Source organism: Drosophila elegans, unplaced genomic scaffold (genome assembly GCF_018152505.1).
Source record: "Drosophila elegans isolate 14027-0461.03 unplaced genomic scaffold, ASM1815250v1 contig_133, whole genome shotgun sequence".
NCBI classification, from domain to species: Eukaryota; Metazoa; Arthropoda; class Insecta; order Diptera; family Drosophilidae; genus Drosophila; species Drosophila elegans.
The window spans coordinates 1,299,203-1,322,012 of record NW_024545499.1 but is presented as its reverse complement, the minus strand read 5'-3'; the positions used below and the strand labels follow the sequence as shown (position 1 = coordinate 1,322,012).

The window sequence follows — 22,810 nt, the reverse complement described above, 5'->3', positions numbered from 1 at the left end:
ACCGATAGATATGAGCAAAGCACACCAATAGCTAAGGTCTAAGGTCGTTAGAGTGGGCGTGGCTCCGTTTTGAAATAAACTTGCGCTGCGCTGAAATTTATAGAATCTGCATGCCAAATTCCAAATCTAATTTTATAATTTCCAAGATCTCGACGTTCATACAGTCAGACAGACGGAAAGACAGACGGGCATGGTTAGATCTACTCGGCTTTTGACCTTAATCGAAAATATATATACTTTATAGGGTCGGAAACGCTTCCTTCTATCTGTTGCGCTTACAATATACCCTTTCACTCTTTGAGTAACGGCTTGTTTTTTACCAATTTAGAATAAACGTGTATAGAATAGAAGAGTATCCCCTTTGAAGGTACTGTTTTTCAAGTCTTTCACTTTCATGTCATTTAGTTAATATCAGATTGACTTTAATACAATTTATTCCCTGGCAAATGTACACATCCTAAAGTTCGACCTCATCCGAATTCCCAGTTGAACCAAATCCCGTTTTGGTTCACCATGACCACTTGGAAAATACCCGAGTGTAGGGCCGTGGGCCTGTTACCATTAGAGGAGGAGAGCGATGTGCTGACCAGCGGTAATGAGCCCACTGGCGGGGAGGAAGAGCCCGACGCCTACGAGGAGCTGGAGGAGATGAAGCAGCGCCTGATCCTCCTGCGTAGCAAGATACTTAGGCCGGAGCTGAGCCGGTGCCAGGATGTGGACGACCAAAAGGACTTGACCACCAGGACTCCGGAGAGGCAGCAGCTCGAGCTGCTGCGCCGCCAGAAGTACCTGCTCCAGTGTCGACTTAAGGAGGCGAAAATGCACCTGGAGGAGACGAGCCGGGAGGTCAAGGAACTCGAGGATTGGCGCTGCCTGCTCCAATCGCGCATCCTGGAGATCAAGCGCAAACTTTCCCAGTTCGTGGAGTTCATGCCGCGGGTCAAACACCATTTCGGGCTGTGCATCGAGCGTTGGGAGTACCTGAAGTCAAACAAAATTGATTCCACCACCTACCGCCAGAAAATGCAGGCGCAAGCCCTTCACGCGGACAACTCCCGGAAGTGCGTGGTGCCCATGAGCTGCCACAAGAACACCAGGCAGCACCTGCGTATGGAGCTGATGATGCTTCGCGTCTTCCTGCACAATCTCTTCGAGGCGATGGTCAGCGACTTCCGGTTCTTCTGTCGCCAGATGAACATCAAGTAAGCACCTTAATATCCTTCTTTATTTTAAAATCCATTAATGAAAAATAACTATGTTTCAGCTTTACCCGTTTACCATCCATTGACACCACTCCCACCAACAGTGCAGGAACTCCGACCAACTCGGTTGCTTCGTTCGAGGTGGAAGTCCGCGAATAAATTGGGTTCCGCTTAACCAAGTTCCTGCAATTACTGCTTTAATTTAAATTTTATTTTCGGGGGCCCTCTGTTTTTAATTGCCTGGGAAATGTCGCCCAATTAGGGTTATTGAGGTTCGGCGCCCTTAACGGCCCTTTTGCGGCCAATAATAATAACACGTTTCCAACTCGAACGGGCACCGTCGCGGCCATCATTAAAGCCAGGCTATCATGGACTTTCCGGTTGCCTAATCCGACTTTCGACGTCAGCCAAATGTGCTCGCATTCCCACCAGGATAAGATGGCTAAATACGAAACGGCATCAGATAAAAACAAAAGCAGATTTGTCTTTCCCCATCCTCGCAGGAGGATGAACAAATCCGCACCACACACCAAAAAGAGACGGGAGCTGAGCTGACTGCCTCCGGCTGAAGGCCAGCAGCCAAGGCTGAAATCCTTATCCTGCTCCAGCTCCAATTTCAACTCCCAGCTCCAATCCCCATATCCTTTTTGGAGGTTTTCGAAATGCGTAAAAACTCAATTGCTGCGCATTTGACGATGAGCTTGGCGGTGGGGCTGGGAGTCCGGATCGACATGGGTCCCGGGTTGAGTGAGATGCTAGATAACGCTGGGAGAGAACGACGGAGGGGAGGGGGCGGGAATGGCGAAAACAAATTTATTGGAGTCATGTGCTAATACCAATGCCAAATTGCAAGGTTACAAGCGGCTAGAGGCGGTATACTGCAGCTATTTTAGCGACGAACATGTTGTACTCTTTTATGCGCAACATAATCTGAACAAACTTTCAATTGGTATTAGTTGATTAAGAATATTAGTCTACCTTGGATTCATTCCTTTGTAAGGAACTCTTTAAAAGACTGCTGTCTTATCTTCACATTCAGGGAAAACAAGAAAATCTTTTTTTAATAAGTTTTTTTTGTAAAATTTTACAGTAATACTAAAGGCATGGACATAACATTTGATAGTGGCAAAAACAATTTGAAAATAAATTGTTGGGCGTTAAGCACAGCCTTATATTCACTTACTGCTTTAAGACACTTTCAAAATCGACAGGATCCGAGCCTTTTCTATTTTATTTATTAAGCCATTTCATCTTTACAATAATCAATTATTGTAATTAGTCATTATTAGAGTAAGTAATTTATAAAATAAGTTCAAAATACCTGTACTACGATTTCGATATAATCTACTCTTATATAAAAAACTGTATACGAAATTAATAAACTGTCAATAAATTTTCACTCTTAAAAATCAAACGTAAAATAAATAAATACTTTCCCCAATTTTTCCGCACAAATATACCCATTGGACTAGAGTACCGAACAGAGATGGAAACATGATGATACACAGATAGTGACGTCGGACCGTTGGCTGTTACAAGGTTGAAACACAGGAAACGCATTAGATACTTGTGCCCGATTCGCAGTGGTAGTGAGTGGGATTCCCCCTCTGGACCGCCAGTGTCCCCAGTCCCGAGAATGGAGCTGGGTTGGCGCGATTAAAATCTGCGTAAAATGATGCGGCAATTTGATGAGCAACTAAGTTTGGGCAATTAGTTTGGTAAACGCTTGGCAGTGGCCAGTTGATGTGCGTGTCCGGCTAAACTGTTGCTCGGAGGGGGGCCACAAAACTCGGAACTATTTGCTGAGCATTCAGTGGTAATGGGCTCAGGAAGACCCGAAAAGTTTGCCCAGTGATTTATTGGGGGCAATCCGCAGGGCAGATACAGATGCTCTCGGATTGATCGGCAGTTTCCCTCTATTTCCACACAATTCCCAGGCACATGACCCCTGGCACCGGAATGACATTCGGATCTAACGGAACCCTCTAATGCCTAACAATCGCCAGCGGTTTGGTTCAGTGCTCGTACTCGTGCTCGTGGTCTTGCTGCTCCACTGAACTCTTTGACAGGCCTGAGTTGCGGAGAACAAAAAGACTTGCTAATAAGCCGATGAGGCCCGACCAAAAAAGAAGTTGCCTTTGGGCTGCTCCCCAGCAATCGCAAAGATACATTTCGAGTGCCCAAGTTTGCTCTGCTCTTCGCAGTGTGTGTGCCAGCTAACCGCAAAGTACAAATAATTTCCATTTGGCCAAGGCGGCGGCATTTGCATATTCCTCCAGCCCAGCCCAGACCATCCCATCTCAGCCCAATCCAGCTTGGAAAAGACAAACATGCCTGCCGGGTGCAGCGGCCAGTATTTAAATAGCTGGCAGATACGTCTACTTATAAATACTTTTGTCGTCTCGGCAAACGATACGGCACAAGTTGTAGATAAATATGGCATAGATTACATAACTAGTTGTGCGCCACAAAAAACTTTTTCCGTTCGCCCAGCAGCGAGAATACATATGGATATCCGAGCATGAGTATCTGAAAGCATAAGTATCTAAGTATCTAAGTATCTGTACACATGGTGGAGCGTTTATTTATGAAATTCCCCGCAGACTCCGCTCGTCGTCGAACCGAAGCTCAAATGCGCCGTTCTAACCGATGAGCTTTCGTGGGCGCCGTGGCTTAGTTGGTTAAAGCGCCTGTCTAGTAAACAGGAGATCGTGAGTTCGAATCTCGCCGGGGCCTATCCCTAGGAAGTCTATTCCTCTGGGGTGTTCTTTTTTTCTTAGACGTTTTTTTATTTCTGATTTCTTACGCAAATTAACCCTATGTTGCCACATTGTAACCCCACAACAAAAGCTATTTTCTTTGCTGTTAACGGCTGTTTATTGTTACGCCTGCCAGCTGACGCTCTGCAGCCCATTAACGTGTTCCAATTGCGGCAATAATTGTTTCAATAATCATTAAAATGTTGCAAATATTTTGGTGGCGGGCAATTCACCATCCCCAATGTTTCGCCATTGGGAGAGCTTTTTGGAAAGCTTCCCCAAGTCTTACAAAGATTTTACGTATGATTATAAATTAAATATAAGGTGGTCAAAGGCAGTAGTTTTAAATACTTTAGCTAACAGATTATGCGCCTAATTAAATTACTGAGACCTATGAATTTCGTTTGTTTTTCACTTTCAGAATATTAAAATTCTTTCAAATGGTTCTTGTCCATTCTTAGCCCCTCGCTAAGCTTTTAGTACAAATATTACGGAAATATAACACACACGTAGAAGCTTTCCGTAAAATAATCCTAAGAAGCTTTTTCGTTACCGTTGTATGCGATAGAACTTCCGTATTTTTTAACGGTGTAATCACAAGAGTGGGCGATAACTCGTCCATATCTCTCATTTAATATCTTTCAGTTGAAACAACTGAACAAATATCAATTTCCAAAATTAATTTACCAACGAAAAACCCAAAAGGGTGGGAACTTTCCCTCAAATTGGGTAGTTCAACGCCCGATGCCACAACGGCGCCGTGGCTTAGTTGGTTAAAGCGCCTGTCTAGTAAACAGGAGATCGTGAGTTCGAATCTCGCCGGGGCCTTCAGTTAAGGATATAGGAAATGTCCTCTTTTTGTCGATTTTTTTTTATTTTTCCATAACCTAATGCGTCAACACTTAACTAAAACTAACACAGTAATTAACAAGCACCAGGAAGTGCGGCTTCCAACCATTTCGCACCTAATCCTTGTAGACCAGATAAAGCACCACGATCATGAAGTACGTGGGCCGCTCGAAGACCAACTGGGTGAAGTTGTCCCGCTTCTCGTCCATCAGGTGGCACATGCGCTGGTGGACGCCCTGGTTCTGCTTCTCCACGATCGACAGCAGGCAGACGATGCGGTGGCTGTCAATTTACGGGTATCTTTGGGGCTAAGTGATCAAATGGCAGGGTAGCGGGTGTCGCCACTTACCGCCTGTGGTTCAGCTTCTTGACCCGGTCGCGTATCTCGGCCGCCAGACCTTCGACCAGCTGCAGAGCCCGCCAAGAGTCGTAATTGCGGCTGAAGCGATCCCACAGCAGCCGCTCCTCGATGCAATCTTCGATGATCTTCAGGGCACGTTCCATATTGAAGTTGGTGTGAAAGAACTTCCAATCGTTCTTGGGCTTCTCCTTGATCGGCTCCCCGCCCTCGCCGGCGGTCGGCTCGCCCTCCGGATTTTGGGCGGCCCGCCGCCTACTCAACATCGACTCCGAGAGCAAGGCATTCATGCGGTTGGTGGTGCGCACCGATGCGGTTATCCTGCGGATGGTAATCGAGGTAATTGCTAACGATCCATATTTCAATCCAAATAATTAGTTCATACACTCAGCGATAAAAAAACCTACGTAAGACGTAAGGAAATACGAAGAAAAAGCTGTGAACTGAATATTAACAAATAAGCTGCCTCTAATTAAGATTTTTTAAAATGTTAGTGGCTGGTAGACGGAAAAGTTTCTAAAAAGGTTTACAAAATCTTAGGAACTATAAGAGGAATAAAATTGAGAATAACCATGTATACTATACACGATGTCTTCTACTCAGTTTCTTTAAAATTTTAGCAAATCACGTCGTTGGGTCGTTAGCAATGGTATACATAAAGTATGTTCCTATGTATAAGATTATTGCGCTTTTATGGTTTTCTCTGTGAGAGAGATAGCCAAAAGAGATAAATAAAATTGTATGAAAAGTTTACATTGTTTTGCTGCACCTGCAACGAATACTGTGATAGAGATATACGTAGAATAAAGTATAAAACAACAAAGAACTCTGTAGTCGAGTTTCCGTATAGACTATTAGATACCCGTTACTCAGCAAACAAACTTCTAACTATGCATTTCTCCTACAAAATAATCGAAGTCCTACGGTCTAACATGACTCCGAGTGACAGTACATACTTTCCCGACTTTGAAATAGTTATAGTTTTCGAGATATCGACGTTCATACAGACGGAAAAACGGTTAGACAGACGGACATGGATAGATCGACTCGGCTATTGATTCTGATAAAGAACATATATATTTTACAAGGACTTCGGCTTACCGAAGTTTGTTTCCTTTCTTGTTTTTTTTTAGTTCTTCAAAACATGGTAGTGGTTAAATTATTAAGAATTACGGTTTAAGTTTCATCAAAATCGGTTGACTGTAACATATAGCTCCCATTGAAACAATCAAAATATTAAAAAAAAAAATACAAAAGAATAACATATATTTTTTACATTTTTTAAAAAATTCTTTTTGACATAGTAATAATTTTATGGTATAGAATCAGGCATTTAATTTTATTCAAATCGGATAACGATATCATATAGTTGCCATAAAAACGATCGAATAATAGCGCTAACATCGCGGAGGCTTAAATTTTCTGATCGCAAAGCCAAAATGGCACCTTTAAAATTGTTTTACATTTTTTTTAACACCAAAAGCTTACGATTAACCAAACTAGACGGCAGTTTAAAACTAAATACTTAATAGATAACACGAAAAAAGATCCAAAACGATTAAACCTTTTAATATATTTTTGCATTACTCTAGGTGTCCGGATTTCTTTGTCCAATACTGTACAATTACCAACTGGTTCTAGCTGCGTATTGCTAGTTTCCCCTTAAACAGGACTGAATATATTAGCTTATTGGTGAAATATGCATGCACGTTCAAACCTTTTGCGTTTGTTATTTCCCAAAAATATGCAAATCTAGTTGTATATTTCATTATGTGTTTCTAATTGTCACTATGCTGGGTTAATGAGTACCCTTAAGTACCACTTTTGTGTCACGCGCGCCTGGAAGGACCCTTATTTTCGCGGGTCAAATCCTACCTCGTTTTCATGGTGGTCCAGCTAGTCATCGTGTTCCCTTAACCCTTAACTGTCGATTCTCGGAGCTGCCTCTGCCAGCTGGCAGCGGAAAACAAACACCGGGCGCTGCTATCTGCACACTGACAGGACCGACAAGCCGACACGAGTCTTGCCCATCGACAATACCGCCGATTGGCGCCGCGCAATGATGGGGTATCCACATATCGTCAAAAGTTGTTTGAAGCTTTGTTGGTTTAGGGTCGCTCTCCAGCGGAGTCTAGCGATGGGAGACTTTGGAGTGACTTTCCTATAACTTCTGCGCTGTTGCCTGCGAATAGCTCACGCTGCCATCGCCGACTTCGAGTTCGGCAAGAGCCTTCCGGCTTGCGTGCCGCTTATCATAAATCCACTGCCGGTGCGCTCCAATTGCAACCGGCCGGATGGCGGCGGAGACGTGGGTGTCATCGCCACCAGCCACTCGGCAGGATGTACACTGGGTTTTGGTTCAGTCAAAGGCAAAGTGTTGCCATATGGACATATGGGATGAGGGGAATTACCTGGGGCCTCGGCGGCACACGCGATTTCCCTTCGAAGTTGATGACTTCTGATCGGCTGCCCTGCGACACCTGGGCGCGGTCTTCGCGGCCAGGTGAGTGTCTTAGTCTTCGGCGCGAACTTTCAAGCACTTTGATTACTTTTATCGCAAAAGTTTGCCTCCACGGCAGCGTATGCAAACTTCGCGTTGGCGCTCCAAATCTAATCTACCGGCATGCATCTGTGTCCGTATATGAAGTTATTAAATTGAAATAACTGTCAAGTCACGTGCATGAAGCGCGGAGTTGACGACTCCTCATTGTTCCCAAATGGGCGATACAAGTGGCCGGGAAATAAAGCAGAATTGAGCATTCGACGGCGGAACACTTGGGGTAGGGCATGGCAGTCGGCGTTATTGCCACAAAACAGCTCTAACAGCGCAGGGCACACGAGCAGGTACGATTAGGTAGCCGCAGCAATAGGTAGAAAATAGTTTTGCACTCCTCTGTCACATAAATCATAATAGGATTTATGGTCAAATGTTGTGAGCTTTCAGTATTTAAGTAATTTGTTTTAAATAAAGTAAAACGTTTATATTAATTTAGTTCAGAAAAACATAAATTTGAAAACTTTTTTTTAAATATATTTTTCCAAATTTTTTTTTATTAGGGCTATGTGTATATTATTTTGACGGCTTTCTTTTAATTTAAATTAACATTTTATTTTTTCAAACAACCAAATATACAAAAATGCATTTTTAACCGAATTAATTTTTATACTTTTACTTAAATATTTTTATACCTAAAAAGTTAAAATGTAAGTCTTTCAACTTTAATGTTACGAGAGGACCCAAAATATAATTTTCACACTAATCACTCACAACAGAGAACCTTTCTGAAAATAAATGCCTTATTTAAGTTTTAAGAATAACGGTCTTTAAGTGTTGTGAAATTTATATTTTGTATATGGGTTTCTTTATTTGCTATGAAATATTTTTGGTAACTAAGTTCCCGAAATTGTACAGTAAATTGACTGACAAATTATGACACCGCACAATTAGTACTGTATTGACGGTTGAATTAACTGCAAAAGTTGTGACAATCATCCTTAATATTTAAAGAGTAAATAGTAAATTGTTGCAGTTTGACTTGGATGCCAAATTAATCTATCGACAGACATTAAAAAGTTAAGATCCATCTAAATTTCTTAAGACACATAAATACAAACAGCTTGAATTGCCTCTAGTGTTTATATATATACGCATTTCTTGTTGTTCTCATACGGCGATAATTTTGCAACTTTTGTGGTACCATCATTTATTTACTACAATCACTTGTAATATTTGTTGGTCTCTTAACAATTAGCAGGTTGCACCACATTCAACTTAATCCGTATAGGAAATCAAAGGGAAATGTTTGCAATCAAATTTATTATATTAAAAATACGTTTGAAGTTAACCTTATAAAAAAATTAAAACAAAAAGCAGCAAACTAACAAAAAACATCTTAAACAAAAGAAATAATAAAAAAAAGCAAAAAAAAGCAGCCAACGAAAATCATTAAAAAGTTAAAAAATTCTTGATTTTTTTAAGACTTTTTTTCGGTACATTAAACCAAAAACTATCAGTTGGACCTATTTCAAGAATTTTTTAGTGTGTATTATTTTGCCAAATCAAATTGATATCCAAACACAAATGCAAATATATTCAGTTGTCAAAAATAATAAAATTCATGCCAATTTAAAAGATGTATTTATTTATTAAATTAAAAAATAAGTAGAGTCCTCTTAATATATGCAAGCACTCAAATACATTTTACTGCGTTTGATATTATGATTAAGTGCAGATTAATACAAAAGTGTCCTTCATTAGGTTTGATTATTGAATTATGTTATTTATCAGCCACAAATCCATTTCGGATTAGCTTTTGGTTTTCCCAGCACGCATTTTTCTACCCGCCAAAATGAGAACGCGGCACGAATCCCAAACCAAAAACTAGGTTACTAATTTCCAAACACATAACTTTCCCGACTCACGTCACATGGATGAGGAATTGGAAATGAAATTTGGCAATAGCTCGGCTCACATATGCGTGAGTGGAAATTAAACAACAGCTAAACAAATTAAGCAATTTGCACCGCCTTCCTCTCCACAATTTTGTGGGAATCGAGGGGAGCGCCGAGTGGCAATGCCGGCGGGTTCGAACTCATTAGCACCTGAGTGCACGCGACCCGTGAAAATTTGCATAGAACTTACGCTTGCATGCGAGCGTTCATGGCAGCGGCGCCTGAACTTATGCTTCACTTCACCTGAGTGTAGTTCTTCGGTTGATGGGGATAAATATTTTCGGCGAAACTGCACGAATGAAACTCACAAATGAAACTGGCTGAAGTCTCCGGCTCCGGGAGCTCCAAAGCATAAAAGCGCAAAGTCAACGGCGACTGGAGCAGGAGAAAGGCGAAAGGTGAAAGGCGAAAGGGTTGAGCTGAGTGCCCCAACAAGGTGTACGCTTTGATGGTGATTGGCTCACGACCCAAAAGGAGGAAGGTGGAGGTGGAGGTCTTCATGTCACTCGTTAGCTCCGTTCGGCTGCGATTTGATTTGAGTTAGCATGTCTAAGGACAACTCAGCGGCAATTTTCGGGTCGGGAAAACAGAGCAAATGTGTGCCAATGTATTCCAAATTGTGTTTATTTTGAGTAATTTGCAATCCAGCGAGGGCACATCCCGCTCGCACACACATCGCCTGACTCCGGCAGACAGTTTGGCAATTAAAATTGTAGGTTGCCAACTGTCGACGCGCCGCATGCAAACCAAATAGCTTCTAAATATGTCGAAAACGCGAGAAGGAGGTGGATGCTAGAACACACAGAAAGAAGAAATATAACATTAGGATTTAAGAAGCCCCTTTCAGTTAGAACACTACTACCTGGTACACTTCACACAAAAAGAAAAAAAAAGCATAAGAAATCACAATTCGAACCTTGTTTTTTATTGGCCTTTTAACATATTTAATATCGAAGTACTTGAACATTCGACCTAAGTATTAACTATAAAGTGTTTCCTTTTTATATATGAATTCCCAACCTTTCCGCGACTTTTTTGTATTTCAAAATCAAATATTTCAAAGCTATACGTTGCGAACAAGACTACAGACTTTTCACTAATTCTTAAAACTCAGCTTAAGTTTGTGTTTGATTCATTAAATCAAAATATCTAACATAGGATCTTTAATTAGGAAGCTTACCAATCAGATCGACTTAGTCACAAGTTGTTTTGTGATTTTCATATTTTGCAGTGCATTCCGAAAATGATTATTTCGAAAATTATTATTTCTTTTGAATATACTTAGTCATAATTAATATGCTTTTCAAGCAACGTATTATATGTGTTATTTACAATAAAGTTTTTTAAGTATCATAAGAGGTGAACATTACATTCGACTAGCAAGTATGTACAGAATTAGCTAGAAGCAAGAATATTATTATTATCTTTATATTATCAACTAGTGAAACAGTCAGATTCTTCAATACTCAGAACGCCGCTGTTCGTTTCTGAAAGTTACTCCCAAAATGGTGGTGAATGTAAAGGCACCGATCTGTAGGAGAGGCAATCAAATTAAGCAAAGCGATATACAAATAAAATGTAAGAACGCACCTCCATGACTATAAGCATCCAGTCAACAATCCTGGGACCCGTCAGCAGTTCCTCGTGTAGGGTCTCCATTTTTGATCGACAGCCGTCTTTATAGGGGACTTCGTTTATGTCAAAACAGCTACGGGGAAGAGGTATAGAGGCGTCGGTGTAATCCTTTAATTTGTTGATGCCACAGCATTCATACTAAAATTATAGATAAAACAGTTTAAAAGGATTTAATTTTTTATAAGAATTGAGTGTTTTTTTAAGCTAATTAAATCAGAAATATTTTCTCAAATTTTTGACTTTGTTGGATCTAAAATCTTTGTGGGTTAACTTTTAAAATAGATTATAATTTTTGACTTTTTGTCAATTTTGCGATCGAGAAGCGAATAAATGGAAGGCTCATCACTGTTGAAGAATTCTTTAACATTTATTGTTTTTTTTTTGCTTATTTCCTCTCATAAGTGGTACTTCATTTTATAAATTTACCTTTACCTAGACACTCAACCTAGAACCTTTCCAAACCTTTGTTTTTATACCCTTGCAGAGGGTATTATAATTTCAGTCAGAAGTTTGCAACGCAGTGAAGGAGACATCTCCGACCCTATAAAGTATATATATTCTTGATCAGCATCACTAGGCGAGTCGATCTAGCCATGTCCGTCTGTCAGTCTGTCCGTCCGTCTGTCCGTCTGTCCGTCCGTTTATATGCAAACTAGTCTCTCAGTTTTAAAGCTATCTGCATGAAACTTTCCCAAAAGTTGTCTTTCTATTGCAGGTAGTATATAAGTCGGAACGAGCCGGATCGGACGACTATAGCATATAGCTCCCATAGGAACAATCGGAAAAATAAATGAAAAAAAATTATAACTTTGCTGTTTTTTAATTTTTTGTTTAGTTCTTCGACATTTAGTAATGGTTAAATATTTCCGATTTACGGTTTAAATTTCAGCAAAATCGGACGACTATAGCATATAGCTCCCATAGGAACAATCGGAAAAATAAATGAAAAAAAATTATAACTTTTCTGTTTTTTATTTTTTTGTTTTGTTCTTCGACATTTAGTAATGGTTAAATATTTCCGATTTACGGTTTAAATTTCATCAAAGTCGGACGACTATATCATATAGCTCTCATAGGAACAATCGGAAAAATAAATGAAAAAAATTATAACTTTTCTGTTTTTTAATTTTTTGTTTAGTTCTTCGACATATAGCAATGGTTAAATATTTCAGAATTATGGTTTAAATTTTATCAAAATCGGACTCTATATCATATAGCTCCCTTAGAAATAATAAAAATATATAAAATAACTATCAAATAATTGAGCTGCAAATCAGCATAGCTTCAATGTTTTTAAACGTATACGAAATTAAATCATAATTTTAATGTTTTCAAAAATGTTTAATTCTTGCAATAGCTGCAAGGGTATATGAACTTCGGCTTGCCGAAGTTTGCTTTTTTTCTTGTTATATGTAAATTGCATCTAAAAGTTATACATTACGCATTTCTAATAAACTAAAAATTCACTTTCAATTTCCAAAGTCTATTTCAGTTATAGCTGCCATAGTAGCGATCGAATTTTTATCAAAACCGAACCATAATTTTATTCAATTCAAAATCAATATAGTCCTTAGATGTGATATAGTCGTTTTTAAGTGCGCTTACTAGTGTTTGGAACTCAGCCATTGCATCGTAGTCGGCCGTCTGCTGCCCAAAGGCCTGCTTTAATTTAGTAAGAGAGGTCTCATCAAAATGCATGCGAAAAACAAAGAGCAGGACTATGGAGATGATCAGCATAACCAGCATGGAGATGGCGTACTTAGTTTGGAAAAAAGTTTATTAATAAGTGTTGACTTATCTTATCCAGTTACTACTTACAGCCCAGGTAATACAGATACTCTCCCTAATGGCACCGAAACATCCGAAGAATGAAAGCAGAAATACGATTGAACCAACAGCGATGTATATGCCCAAAATGAGTTGATCCCTCGGATCTATTTTCTCAATTGCGATTACATTGATAACGATAGTTGCGATTCCCAGCACCTGAAAATTGTACACAGAGGCTTTAGCAAAATAAATAATCATATAAATGACCGAACACATCGATTATATTTATACATATTCATAGCCCTACTCACATTAATCATTCTTACCAAAACATTTTGACCGGATAAGGTTTGACAAGGCTACTCTAATGACTCACAATAAAGATTAAATGGGCTTTAATTCTGCTTTACCAATATTTGTTCATATCACTCAAAAGCGTCTAGTACAAATAAGTGAATGAAATAAGTGTTGGGTTGTTTTAAAAAATGTATATTTTTACTCTAAATGTTTTAAGAAATAAATATTTAACATTTTAATTGAATTTTGTTGAAATATTAAATTATTCCATCTTTAGTAATGATTTTGGTTTTCAACAAAAAGCAAAATGTTTTTTCTATGCGAAATTCCAAACACAATTTAGTTGTAAATCATTAACCAAAATGTTGGTAAGGCACTTCATTAAATGCTAAGTATCAATTTATTTTATTTATTTTTGCACATTTTTTAGTCACATATCTATATTGATTTGTAATTTCTGTTATATTTTTTGCAGCCGGTACAGTCGATAATGTGAATGGGTTTATCGCATAGCTAGTTATTTGTCCTATCACCACTCACCGCACAAAGAAAATTGAACAGGAACGCTAGATATTTAATCATCAACGGTGACCAACCCATGGCGATACAAAAATTCGGTCGACGCGTGCTCTAATTTCCGCAGGTTACTAACTTTAATTCCGATGGTTACTCCTAGAAGGTTATTGCTATACTAAAAAGTTGAACAAATACGATCGTCGATTGAGTTTCGTTTGTGTTTGCAATCGAGTGTGACACTACACTCAAAAAAATAACAAATTGCTAACGTGTACAGATAAATTACTCTTAAAATAATTACATTACAAGAAATAAATCATATTTTTTACAAAACTTTATGTTTTTAATTGTTTAATAGTGCTTTATTTCAAATCTTTTTAAAATTAAAATTAAAGTGCTCAAATGTGGTTAACAATCATACAGTGATGAGCCATTCCTCAGATATAGTAATAACTATATTAAGACGTTTCTCTCAACTGATTCACGACGAGATCAAGTAGTTGCCCCTCTCCAGTGACCATGAAAATAGCTGCCCCATATCTGATAAGTAGGGAGCTCTCACCTATAAAATAATCTTTATTGCCATTTGAAGCGTTTGCTCTTTAGGGTGGACATTTTTGCTAGGCTGATAGTGGCATTATTTGTTAATCATTATGTAAATAGTAACTAACACTTGGCTTTCGCTTTGAATAACTCAACTAAAACCACAAGTATGTTAAATGAGTGTTTTGTTTATTTTAAAAGTGTATACTTTCCTATGCCCTAAGTGAGTCACCTATATAAATTAAAATATTTAAATAAAATGTGTTTAGAAATGTCCGCCCGAACCTCTCTTGGGCATTCCAACTCAATGTTTTATTGAGGTAAACAAATTTCGGGCGAATTTCTATGCTCAAGTGCTTATCAAATACAACAATTAGGCAGGGCAGTTGCTCTGTCGCTCCGCTCTTCGCTGAATGGGTGCCCAGCTGTTTCGCGGAGAGCCTTATCAGCCCGATGGCCGGGTGTTTTTTGATAATTCTAAGCCTCAATGGACTGCGTTGTTTTGCGTTTGCTGTTTGGGGCTGGGCGCTACCTTTCAGTTGATTTTTGATAGCGGGAGTGGCCGAATCTGACAGACTAGACCTGAAAACCTGCCAAAATGAGCTGCGGCACGAAGACATTGAAGGTGTCGTCCTTCATTTTGGACTTTCTGTGCTGTGTGAGTCGTTATCGCCAAATCCCCTACTGATAGTGCCCGTTTTTCATACATTTTTTCTCGCCCCCCCCCAGGTATTGGCGGCACTGACCATTGCAGCATGTTCCTACGCCCTGATCACCTTCAGCCACAGCATGGCCATTCGAGTACCCTGCATTCTGGGGATAGTGCTGGGTGCCCTGCTTTTCGGCAACACGATCTTCGGCTGCATTGCCGCATTGAGGGAGAGCATCCGCATGACTTGGATCGTAAGTACCAGTATTGGAGCCCCATCCCCAGACCCACACTGTATGCTAAACACCCTCCTTTCTATCGCCCGAAAGTATGCTGCAATCATGCTGGCGCTGATATTCGGACAGATCACCGTGATCTTCGCCCAGCCCATTAACTATGAACTGCTGGCCAACGAGACGATATACGATGCCTGGCAGGGACAGCTCTATCATCAGAAAAGCATGTCCTACTATGAGATTAAGGTAAGTTACTGGGGGCATTTGAAGACCATTCTGACCAGCCACCAACTATTTTAAGATAGTTAAAAAACATTATTCACGGTTAAAGCCTTAAAGCTAACAGAACATTTTTTTTCAATTCCAAGGAAATATTATCAATTAGCATTTTGACAAATTTTATCGGAATTACCTGCAAACGTTTTTATCTCTGTTTGCGTAAATATTAACCAATTTTCGTTTAGTACCACTGCTGCGGGCAGACGGGGCCTACCAACTATCCGGATAGTGGCCTGCGAGTTCCTCAAAGCTGCTACTTCAATCAGAATGCGACGGTGACATCGGATCTCTATACCGCTGGCTGTGATCAGAAATTGGCAGCCGCCTTCACCAAGGGAACTCGCTGGGAGCGGATCAGCGATTGGTCCGTTGTGGGTGTCGAGGTAATTGAATTTAGTTTTTAAGGGACTAACAGTGATCTTATTCTTTAAAACTAAATATGTATTCGTCAGGTGCTCACCGTTACTGTGGCCGGTCTCTTGGCTATAACCTTACAGAATGCAGAGCGTCGTCGCCTTTACCGATAAATGCTAGTTTTTAGTATATCCGTCAACAGTATTGTAAGCTGTCCGAATACATTTGATTATAAATCTGTAAATAGTCAAGCAAAAAATAAATAAATAAAACAAATACATTTGATTAAAAATCTGTAAATAGTCAAGCAAAAAATAAATCAAACAAATAAATCCTAAAATTCTTAACCAGTTCCTAATACTTGGCAATCGAGTTCCAAGCTATTGGTTTGATTTGGAAAAATTCAAGTCTCTCGATAGATATGACCGAACTTAACATATGTTCATAACTTACGGCACTACTGACCTCTACCTTGTCTCGTTAGAGTGTCCATGATCACATTTTGTTATAGAAGAATTTGCTTGTTTAAATATAAATTTCTGGTTTTTATAGTTTCCAGGATATCGACTTTCATACGGACAGACAATTAGACATTGATAGAACAAAAATATACCCGTAATGGATAAAAAAGTATCATTCATGCCGCAATTATCAATTAATTAATATGACTTTCTCAGAACCAACATGCCCTTAACCTCGAAAAAAGGAACAAAATAGAACTAAAAACTTAAAAATTTATTAGTTGATAAAAAAATGTTCACAATTCAAACATCGGCAACCTTTGTTCGTGCGCATTTTTAATTTGTGCCCCTAGTTAAAGATGCTATCAGCTGATTTCTTTTGAAGCAAGTGTTTGTGGTTTATAGAGATCACTCCACCACCCGTTGAACGGAAAGTCCATATGGTTTTTCATTTCCAAAAATTTCGCAGTTAGCTTGAAAATTTAACGGAGTTTGAAGAACAACCCTCTTCCCAAGCAGTCCATCCCTGAAAAACCGTTGGGATTTTCGAAAAAAGAGAAACTTCTGTTTCCACAGAACACAATCACCTTCCGATGACAGCTGATCCTAACAGCTGTGGCTCATCAAATCATAAACAAAAATTGTTGACCTGTTGACTTTGTTCAGAATTGGAAGGTGAATTGTGGTTGTGCTGTGGAAATCGGAAATTCACATTTGTCAAAAGTCCCAACCATTTCCAACGGATGAACTGTGTGGAAAGAGGGCATTAAGCTTCTATCTAATTTGTAGAATTCATAATGTTAAAACTTGATTTTTTTAATGATCAGTCGAAAAAGCCCAACTCAGATCCCTTGATCTCTAACTATTTGATCTGTTTGGATCGTTCCCCCAATAGATACAATTTTCTGCGGACATAAGCGATAGGATTAAAACCCGAATAAATTCGTGCGATGACACTGACCATCGATATATCGCACAGACTACAACTTACATCACTAAGGGAAGCGCCATTATCAGTGTGATTCTCCGTGCAGTTCATTCAAATCTTTGTCTTCCAAGTTCTTCTAAATTCTATCACTGAAAATTCGCTAGAATTGAGAGTGACTCATAAGACCAAAAATTGTTAACAGTGTGCTTTATATTTTGGTGGTAAGCTGTTTATTGTGTTAACCCGGCCGCTTCTAGATTTATAATATAAGTGAAAGTTGTTATACCCTTGCAGAGGGTATTATAATTTCAGTCAGAAGTTTGCAACGCAGTGAAGGAGACATCTCCGACCCTATAAAGTAGATATATTCTTGATCAGCATCACTAGGCGAGTCGATCTAGCCATGTCCGTCTTTCCGTCCGTCTGTCCGTCCGTCTGTCCGTCTGTCCGTCCGTTTATATGCAAACTAGTCTCTCAGTTTTAAAGCTATCTGCATGAAACTTTCCCAAAAGTTGTCTTTCTATTGCAGGTAGTAAATAAGTCGGAACGAGCCGGATCAGACGATTATAGCATATAGCTCCCATAGAATCAATCGGAAAAATAAATGAAAAAAATTATATCTTTGATGTTTATTAATTTTTATACCCTTGCAGAGGGTATTATAATTTCAGTCAGAAGTTTGCAACGCAGTGAAGGAGACATCTCCGACCCTATAAAGTATATATATTCTTGATCAGCATCACTAGTAGAGTCGATCTAGCCATGTCCGTCTGTCCGCCTGTCAGTCTGTCCGTCCGTTTATATGCAAACTAGTCTCTCAGTTTTAAAGCTATCTGCTTGAAACTTTCCCAAAAGTTGTCTTTCTATTGCAGGTAGTATATAAGTCGGAACGAGCCGGATCGGACGACTATAGCATATAGCTCCCATAGGAACAATCGGAAAAATAAATGAAAAAAAATTATAACTTTGCTGTTTTTTAATTTTTTGTTTAGTTCTTCGACATTTAGTTATGGTAAAATATTTCCGATTTACGGTTTAAATTTCATAAAAATCGGACGACTATAGCATATAGCTCCCATAGGAACAATCGGAAAAATAAATGAAAAAAAATTATAACTTTGCTGCTTTTTAATTTTTTGTTTAGTTCTTCAACATATGGTAATGTTTATTTATTTCAGAATTATGGTTTAAATTTTGTCAAAATCGGACGTCTATATCATATAGCTCCCATAGAAATAATAAAAATATATAAAATAACTATCTAATAATTGAGCTGCAAATCATCATAGTTTCAATGTTTTTCAGCATATACTCAAGTAAATCATAATTTAAATATTTCAAAAGTATTTAATTCATGCAATAGCTGCAAGGGTATATGAACTTCGGCTTGCCGAAGTTTGCTTTCTTTCTTGTTTTTTTTAATTTCTTCGATATATATTAATGGTTGAATATTTCAGATTTATGTTTTTAATTTATCAAAATCGGAATCATATAGGAAAAATCGGAAAAATAAATAAAAAAAATTATAACTTTGCTGTTTATTAACTTTTTTTTTAATTTCTTCGACATATAGTAATGGTTGAATATTTCATATTTACGTTTTTAATTTATCAAAATCGGAATCATATAGGAAAAATCGGAAAAAAAAATAAAAAAAAATAAAACTTTGCTGTTTTCTTAATTTTTTTTTAGTTCTTCGACATATAGTAATGGGTAAATATTTCAGAATTACGGTTTAAATTTCATCGAAATCGTATGACTATATCAAATAGCTCCCATGGAAACAATAAATTTAATTAATTAATTTTATTGAAATCGGAAAATGATATCATATAGCTGCCATAGGAACTATCGAATAATTAAGCTGCAAATCATCATAGCTTCAAAGTTTTTAAACATATACGGAAGTAAATCATAATTTTAATGTTTTCAAGAATATTTAATTTTTGCAATAGCTGCAATGGTATATGATCTTGGGCATGACGAGTTTGCTTCCTTTCTTGTTGAATATGATTTAAATATATTTTTATGGCTTTAGATTTTAAAGGTCAAATTCAGGAAAGCAAAAGCAAATCAAAAGCTATTTCAACGAAATCTTAAACCTTGATTATGATTTGTCGTAATCAATTCGGAAGCCGACAAAAACAATTGCTGCAAACGCAATTGTAGACCACCATTTAAAATTTCATAAAAGCGCTTCCAGCTTAATATATGTACATTAAAATGTATTTATTTCGGTTTCTGTTTTGTTTTAACCGAAAGATTGTGCATTTGATTTGTATTTGTATTTCAAGTATTATTCGTCAAGTATTTCATCCTCTTCAGCAGGTGTACAACAGAAATGCAAAAGCCAGCCAGTCTTTAAATGCGGGTTCTTGCATCCAGGCATTAAGTTGTTTTTGTTTAAACATTTTTGGCATTTTTAACGTGTAAGGTAACTCGCGATAAAATCATAAATTGTGAAAAGGTGATCGTATTAAATTCAATTCAATTGATTTCATACCTTAACCTTAATACCTTAATCTCAAATTACGTCAATTGTCTATTTCCCGCTAATTAACAATTTGTAACGCATTTTCCTATTAAAAAGTGCTTGATCTAGTGGGAAAATAGTTTAGTTGGCAACACTGTTGGCAGTGTTTGTCCCCGTGTTCCCAGTGTTTGTCGTTTGCGATCAAATTAAGCTTTTGGCATTGCATTTTTTTGTACTTGTGGCACTTTACGCCAATGTCCTTTTCAACTAGAAACAGTAGTTTTTAAAAAACAAAGTTTTGGATCAGAATGAACGTTGTTTCTCCCATTAAATAGATCATCCATTCATTGGATGAAGATGTGTATTGGAAAACTTAAATTACTCTGGTGATAAATCTAACTATTTAAAATAAACTTACTTGTATCTATAATCACTTATGCCTTATCGCTGCCTTCGCCGACGTATTTGAATATGTGCTTTGTATATGTTATTAATTGATTTCACGGAAATATAATATATAACGTTAAAGTGAGCTCTCTAGCATCAATTCCCTTGAAAAAGAATATGAATTTGCCGCAAAATAATTTCTCCAACAAGCAGAACTCGTAGACGTAATGTTTTATTCCAGCCTTACAATGAAGAATTGGCCCAACCAATATGTTCTTAATTTTTACGATGGCATTTCACATTTATATTTTCGAATAATTTTATTTTACTTCAGAAATAAGGTTGTAAAGAAACATATAGACAGTTTGTCACCTATAACTGCAAAGCTGCAAAACTGCAAAAATTATTACATGGCTGTAGCTGAAATAAGCACTCTTATTTCATTTTGGTGTGTCAATCGATAATTCTCGGCAAAATCAATTTGAAAAACGAGTCCAGAAGCCTTTAGTAAAAAGTTAAGTATGGTTTCCTCAAAGTATTTCGGCTGGGCTCTTTTTACATAAACGAGGATCTTAAACGATGACATAGCTTAGCCTACATGTCAATTAATAAACCAGACATGATGATTTCTATTTTACGCCAAATGCGCTAAATATGCAAAAGAAATATTTTAATTTTTTTTAAACAACTTATAGGTTTTGGACTCAGTCATTAACATAAAGCGCCTAGCAACTAATTTGCTCTAAATTATAAATGGTGTCTTTCTTTTCCTCAGCTTGCACACTAATAACATTATTCTGGTAAAATTTTTTGATGCCATTAACTAAGTTTTCTGACATTGTTCTTTATTGGTGTTTGTTTTTATTTTTTTCAATCTGCTTATATATTTTTCGTATTACTTCAAGAACTTTAAGCTTTTTGGAAAAATCTTTTGGGAACGCTGTCTCCACTTTTTTAACCACTATTGCCAAGGTCTGCTTACATTCGTAAGGTGCGATTTTCCGCTTTTCTTCGATCATTTTCTCATTTCATTCATACAGCCTTTTCCACGTCTGTATCGCATGTACGCCAAATTCCAAAGCGTGCCCGGATTTCTTGGCGAAAAGAATACAAAATTTAATTTTTTGAGGTTGGGGCTGACCGACTCTCCTTGTGATGCTGATCAAGAATATATATACTTTATAGGGTCGCAAATGTCTCCTTCACTGCGTTGCAAACTTCTGACTGAAATTATAATACCCTCTGCAACTCTGGTTGATGCATAGTTTGATGAACTAAAGTAATGCGCAATATCCATATTTTAAAAGGCAGCCCAACAAAATTTTGCAACTTGGTAAAACAAAAAAAAAACAACAAACCTGACCTTGCAAGAAAAAATTACTTTTTAAGTCTGTCTATCACACAGGGATGGTTGGAAAAGATATTGTGTTGATTTTATTTTTACATTGTATAACAAAATAATACTGTTCCTTATGCCAAAAAACGCAAATTCTGGCCAATATGCAGTGGGGTAAGCGACCACAACAACAATGATTAAATCAAACAACTTATTTTTAAGTAAAACAAATCGACAATGTAATCATTAATTTGTTATTAAAACCTAAAAAAAAACTGTACCTACTGCCTTAATTGCATACAAAAAAAATAAAAATGACAAACTGTTTTTACTTTTGTATAGTCACTTCACATCTTCAGATACTACTGGACTTCAACAATTCTTAGTCGCCATGAGTCCCGTTGCCCTTGACAATTTCTCCAAAGATTCTGTGGACCCTTTGGTAAGTCCACAATAATAAAATTCTGCTACGCTGTGAAATAATTGATAACCGCTTAACTGCCCTAAGATCTGTGAGATTCGTTTGGTAAAGCGTCCTGGCATTGAAGACTTTGAAGCAGCTTTCGAGGACTTGCCTTCCGCCGGTCCAGGCTGGATGGTAATCCAGCGTCGTATCGATGGCCTGGTGCCCTTTAACTCTAAGCATTTGAAGCATGATTATTGTTATAGAAATGGATTTGGCAATCTTGGAGCAGAGTTCTGGCTTGGTTGCGAAAGGCTGCACAAATTAACTACAAGTGGAAGCTATGAGTTGTACATTCATCTTGTCGATTTTGATGATTCAGTTACCTTTGCTAAATATGATAACTTTGTGGTTGGAAGCGAGGACGAGGGCTACGTTATAAAGTCCCTCGGTGCATACTCAGGAAATGCTGGCGATGCAATGTCCACTTCGGTGAACTGTAAATTTCTTCACGAAATGACTTACTACGGCTGCTATGGGAAAATTTATCATTGGTCTTGGTGGAAACACGCTCAATGGTAAATATATAAACAAACACTCAACTGTCCATACTCAAATTATTAAATATTTTCAGTAATTTGAATGGATTCTATCATAAAACCATGACCTTACTGTCAGACATCAATGGCGTTTGGTGGGGTTATAAGCCTGGGAACGAAAGACATTCTCTAAAATCGTGTAAAATGCTTATAAGGCCAAAAATGGATTAAGCGAGGCGACCAAAGCTATTTTCAATTCGTTCAACCATCCCCAACGTCTATATAAAGGCTTTTGTTATTCTCATTTATATGTATTAAAATAAATAAAAGTTATTTGCAAAAAAAAATGTTGATACTTCTTGTTCCTCCAAAATTAAAAAATTA

General features: G+C 37.9%; 5 protein-coding genes and 2 non-coding genes across 7 annotated transcripts; 5 read left to right on the top strand and 2 right to left on the bottom strand.

The window, feature by feature from the left end:
* The first annotated feature begins 410 nt into the window (after positions 1-410).
* On the top strand, positions 411-1,381 carry LOC108147341. The gene is made up of 2 exons (XM_017273768.2): positions 411-1,202; positions 1,265-1,381. The coding sequence occupies exons 1-2, from the start codon at positions 514-516 to the stop codon at positions 1,359-1,361; spliced, it is 786 nt and encodes a 261-aa protein (XP_017129257.1). The 5' UTR covers positions 411-513; the 3' UTR covers positions 1,362-1,381.
* A 2,483-nt stretch (positions 1,382-3,864) lies between these two features.
* Positions 3,865-3,938, top strand: Trnat-agu. Its single transcript has one exon. It is a non-coding gene; the product is annotated as a tRNA-Thr (tRNA).
* A 777-nt stretch (positions 3,939-4,715) lies between these two features.
* Trnat-agu lies at positions 4,716-4,789 on the top strand. Its single transcript has one exon. It is a non-coding gene; the product is annotated as a tRNA-Thr (tRNA).
* A 45-nt stretch (positions 4,790-4,834) lies between these two features.
* On the bottom strand, positions 4,835-7,147 carry LOC108147343 (dynein light chain Tctex-type protein 2B). The gene is made up of 3 exons (XM_017273770.1): positions 7,044-7,147; positions 5,160-5,489; positions 4,835-5,092 (listed from the first exon to the last, which is right to left on the bottom strand). Exons 1-3 carry the CDS (start codon positions 7,070-7,072, stop codon positions 4,927-4,929), a joined length of 525 nt encoding a protein of 174 aa, XP_017129259.1. The 5' UTR covers positions 7,073-7,147; the 3' UTR covers positions 4,835-4,926.
* Positions 7,148-10,523: 3,376 nt separating this feature from the next.
* On the bottom strand, positions 10,524-14,019 carry LOC108147334 (protein late bloomer). The gene is made up of 5 exons (XM_017273761.2): positions 13,863-14,019; positions 13,074-13,241; positions 12,861-13,013; positions 11,211-11,393; positions 10,524-11,151 (listed from the first exon to the last, which is right to left on the bottom strand). The coding sequence occupies exons 1-5, from the start codon at positions 13,920-13,922 to the stop codon at positions 11,080-11,082; spliced, it is 636 nt and encodes a 211-aa protein (XP_017129250.1). The 5' UTR covers positions 13,923-14,019; the 3' UTR covers positions 10,524-11,079.
* An 887-nt stretch (positions 14,020-14,906) lies between these two features.
* On the top strand, positions 14,907-16,175 carry LOC108147336 (protein late bloomer). Its single transcript, XM_017273764.2, has 5 exons — positions 14,907-15,039; positions 15,111-15,284; positions 15,360-15,512; positions 15,731-15,928; positions 15,998-16,175. The coding sequence occupies exons 1-5, from the start codon at positions 14,980-14,982 to the stop codon at positions 16,070-16,072; spliced, it is 660 nt and encodes a 219-aa protein (XP_017129253.1). The 5' UTR covers positions 14,907-14,979; the 3' UTR covers positions 16,073-16,175.
* A 1,197-nt stretch (positions 16,176-17,372) lies between these two features.
* Positions 17,373-22,773, top strand: LOC108147339 (ficolin-1-like). Its single transcript, XM_017273767.2, has 4 exons — positions 17,373-17,509; positions 21,827-21,926; positions 21,993-22,465; positions 22,522-22,773. The coding sequence occupies exons 2-4, from the start codon at positions 21,876-21,878 to the stop codon at positions 22,655-22,657; spliced, it is 660 nt and encodes a 219-aa protein (XP_017129256.1). The 5' UTR covers positions 17,373-17,509; positions 21,827-21,875; the 3' UTR covers positions 22,658-22,773.
* The last annotated feature ends 37 nt before the right edge of the window (positions 22,774-22,810 follow it).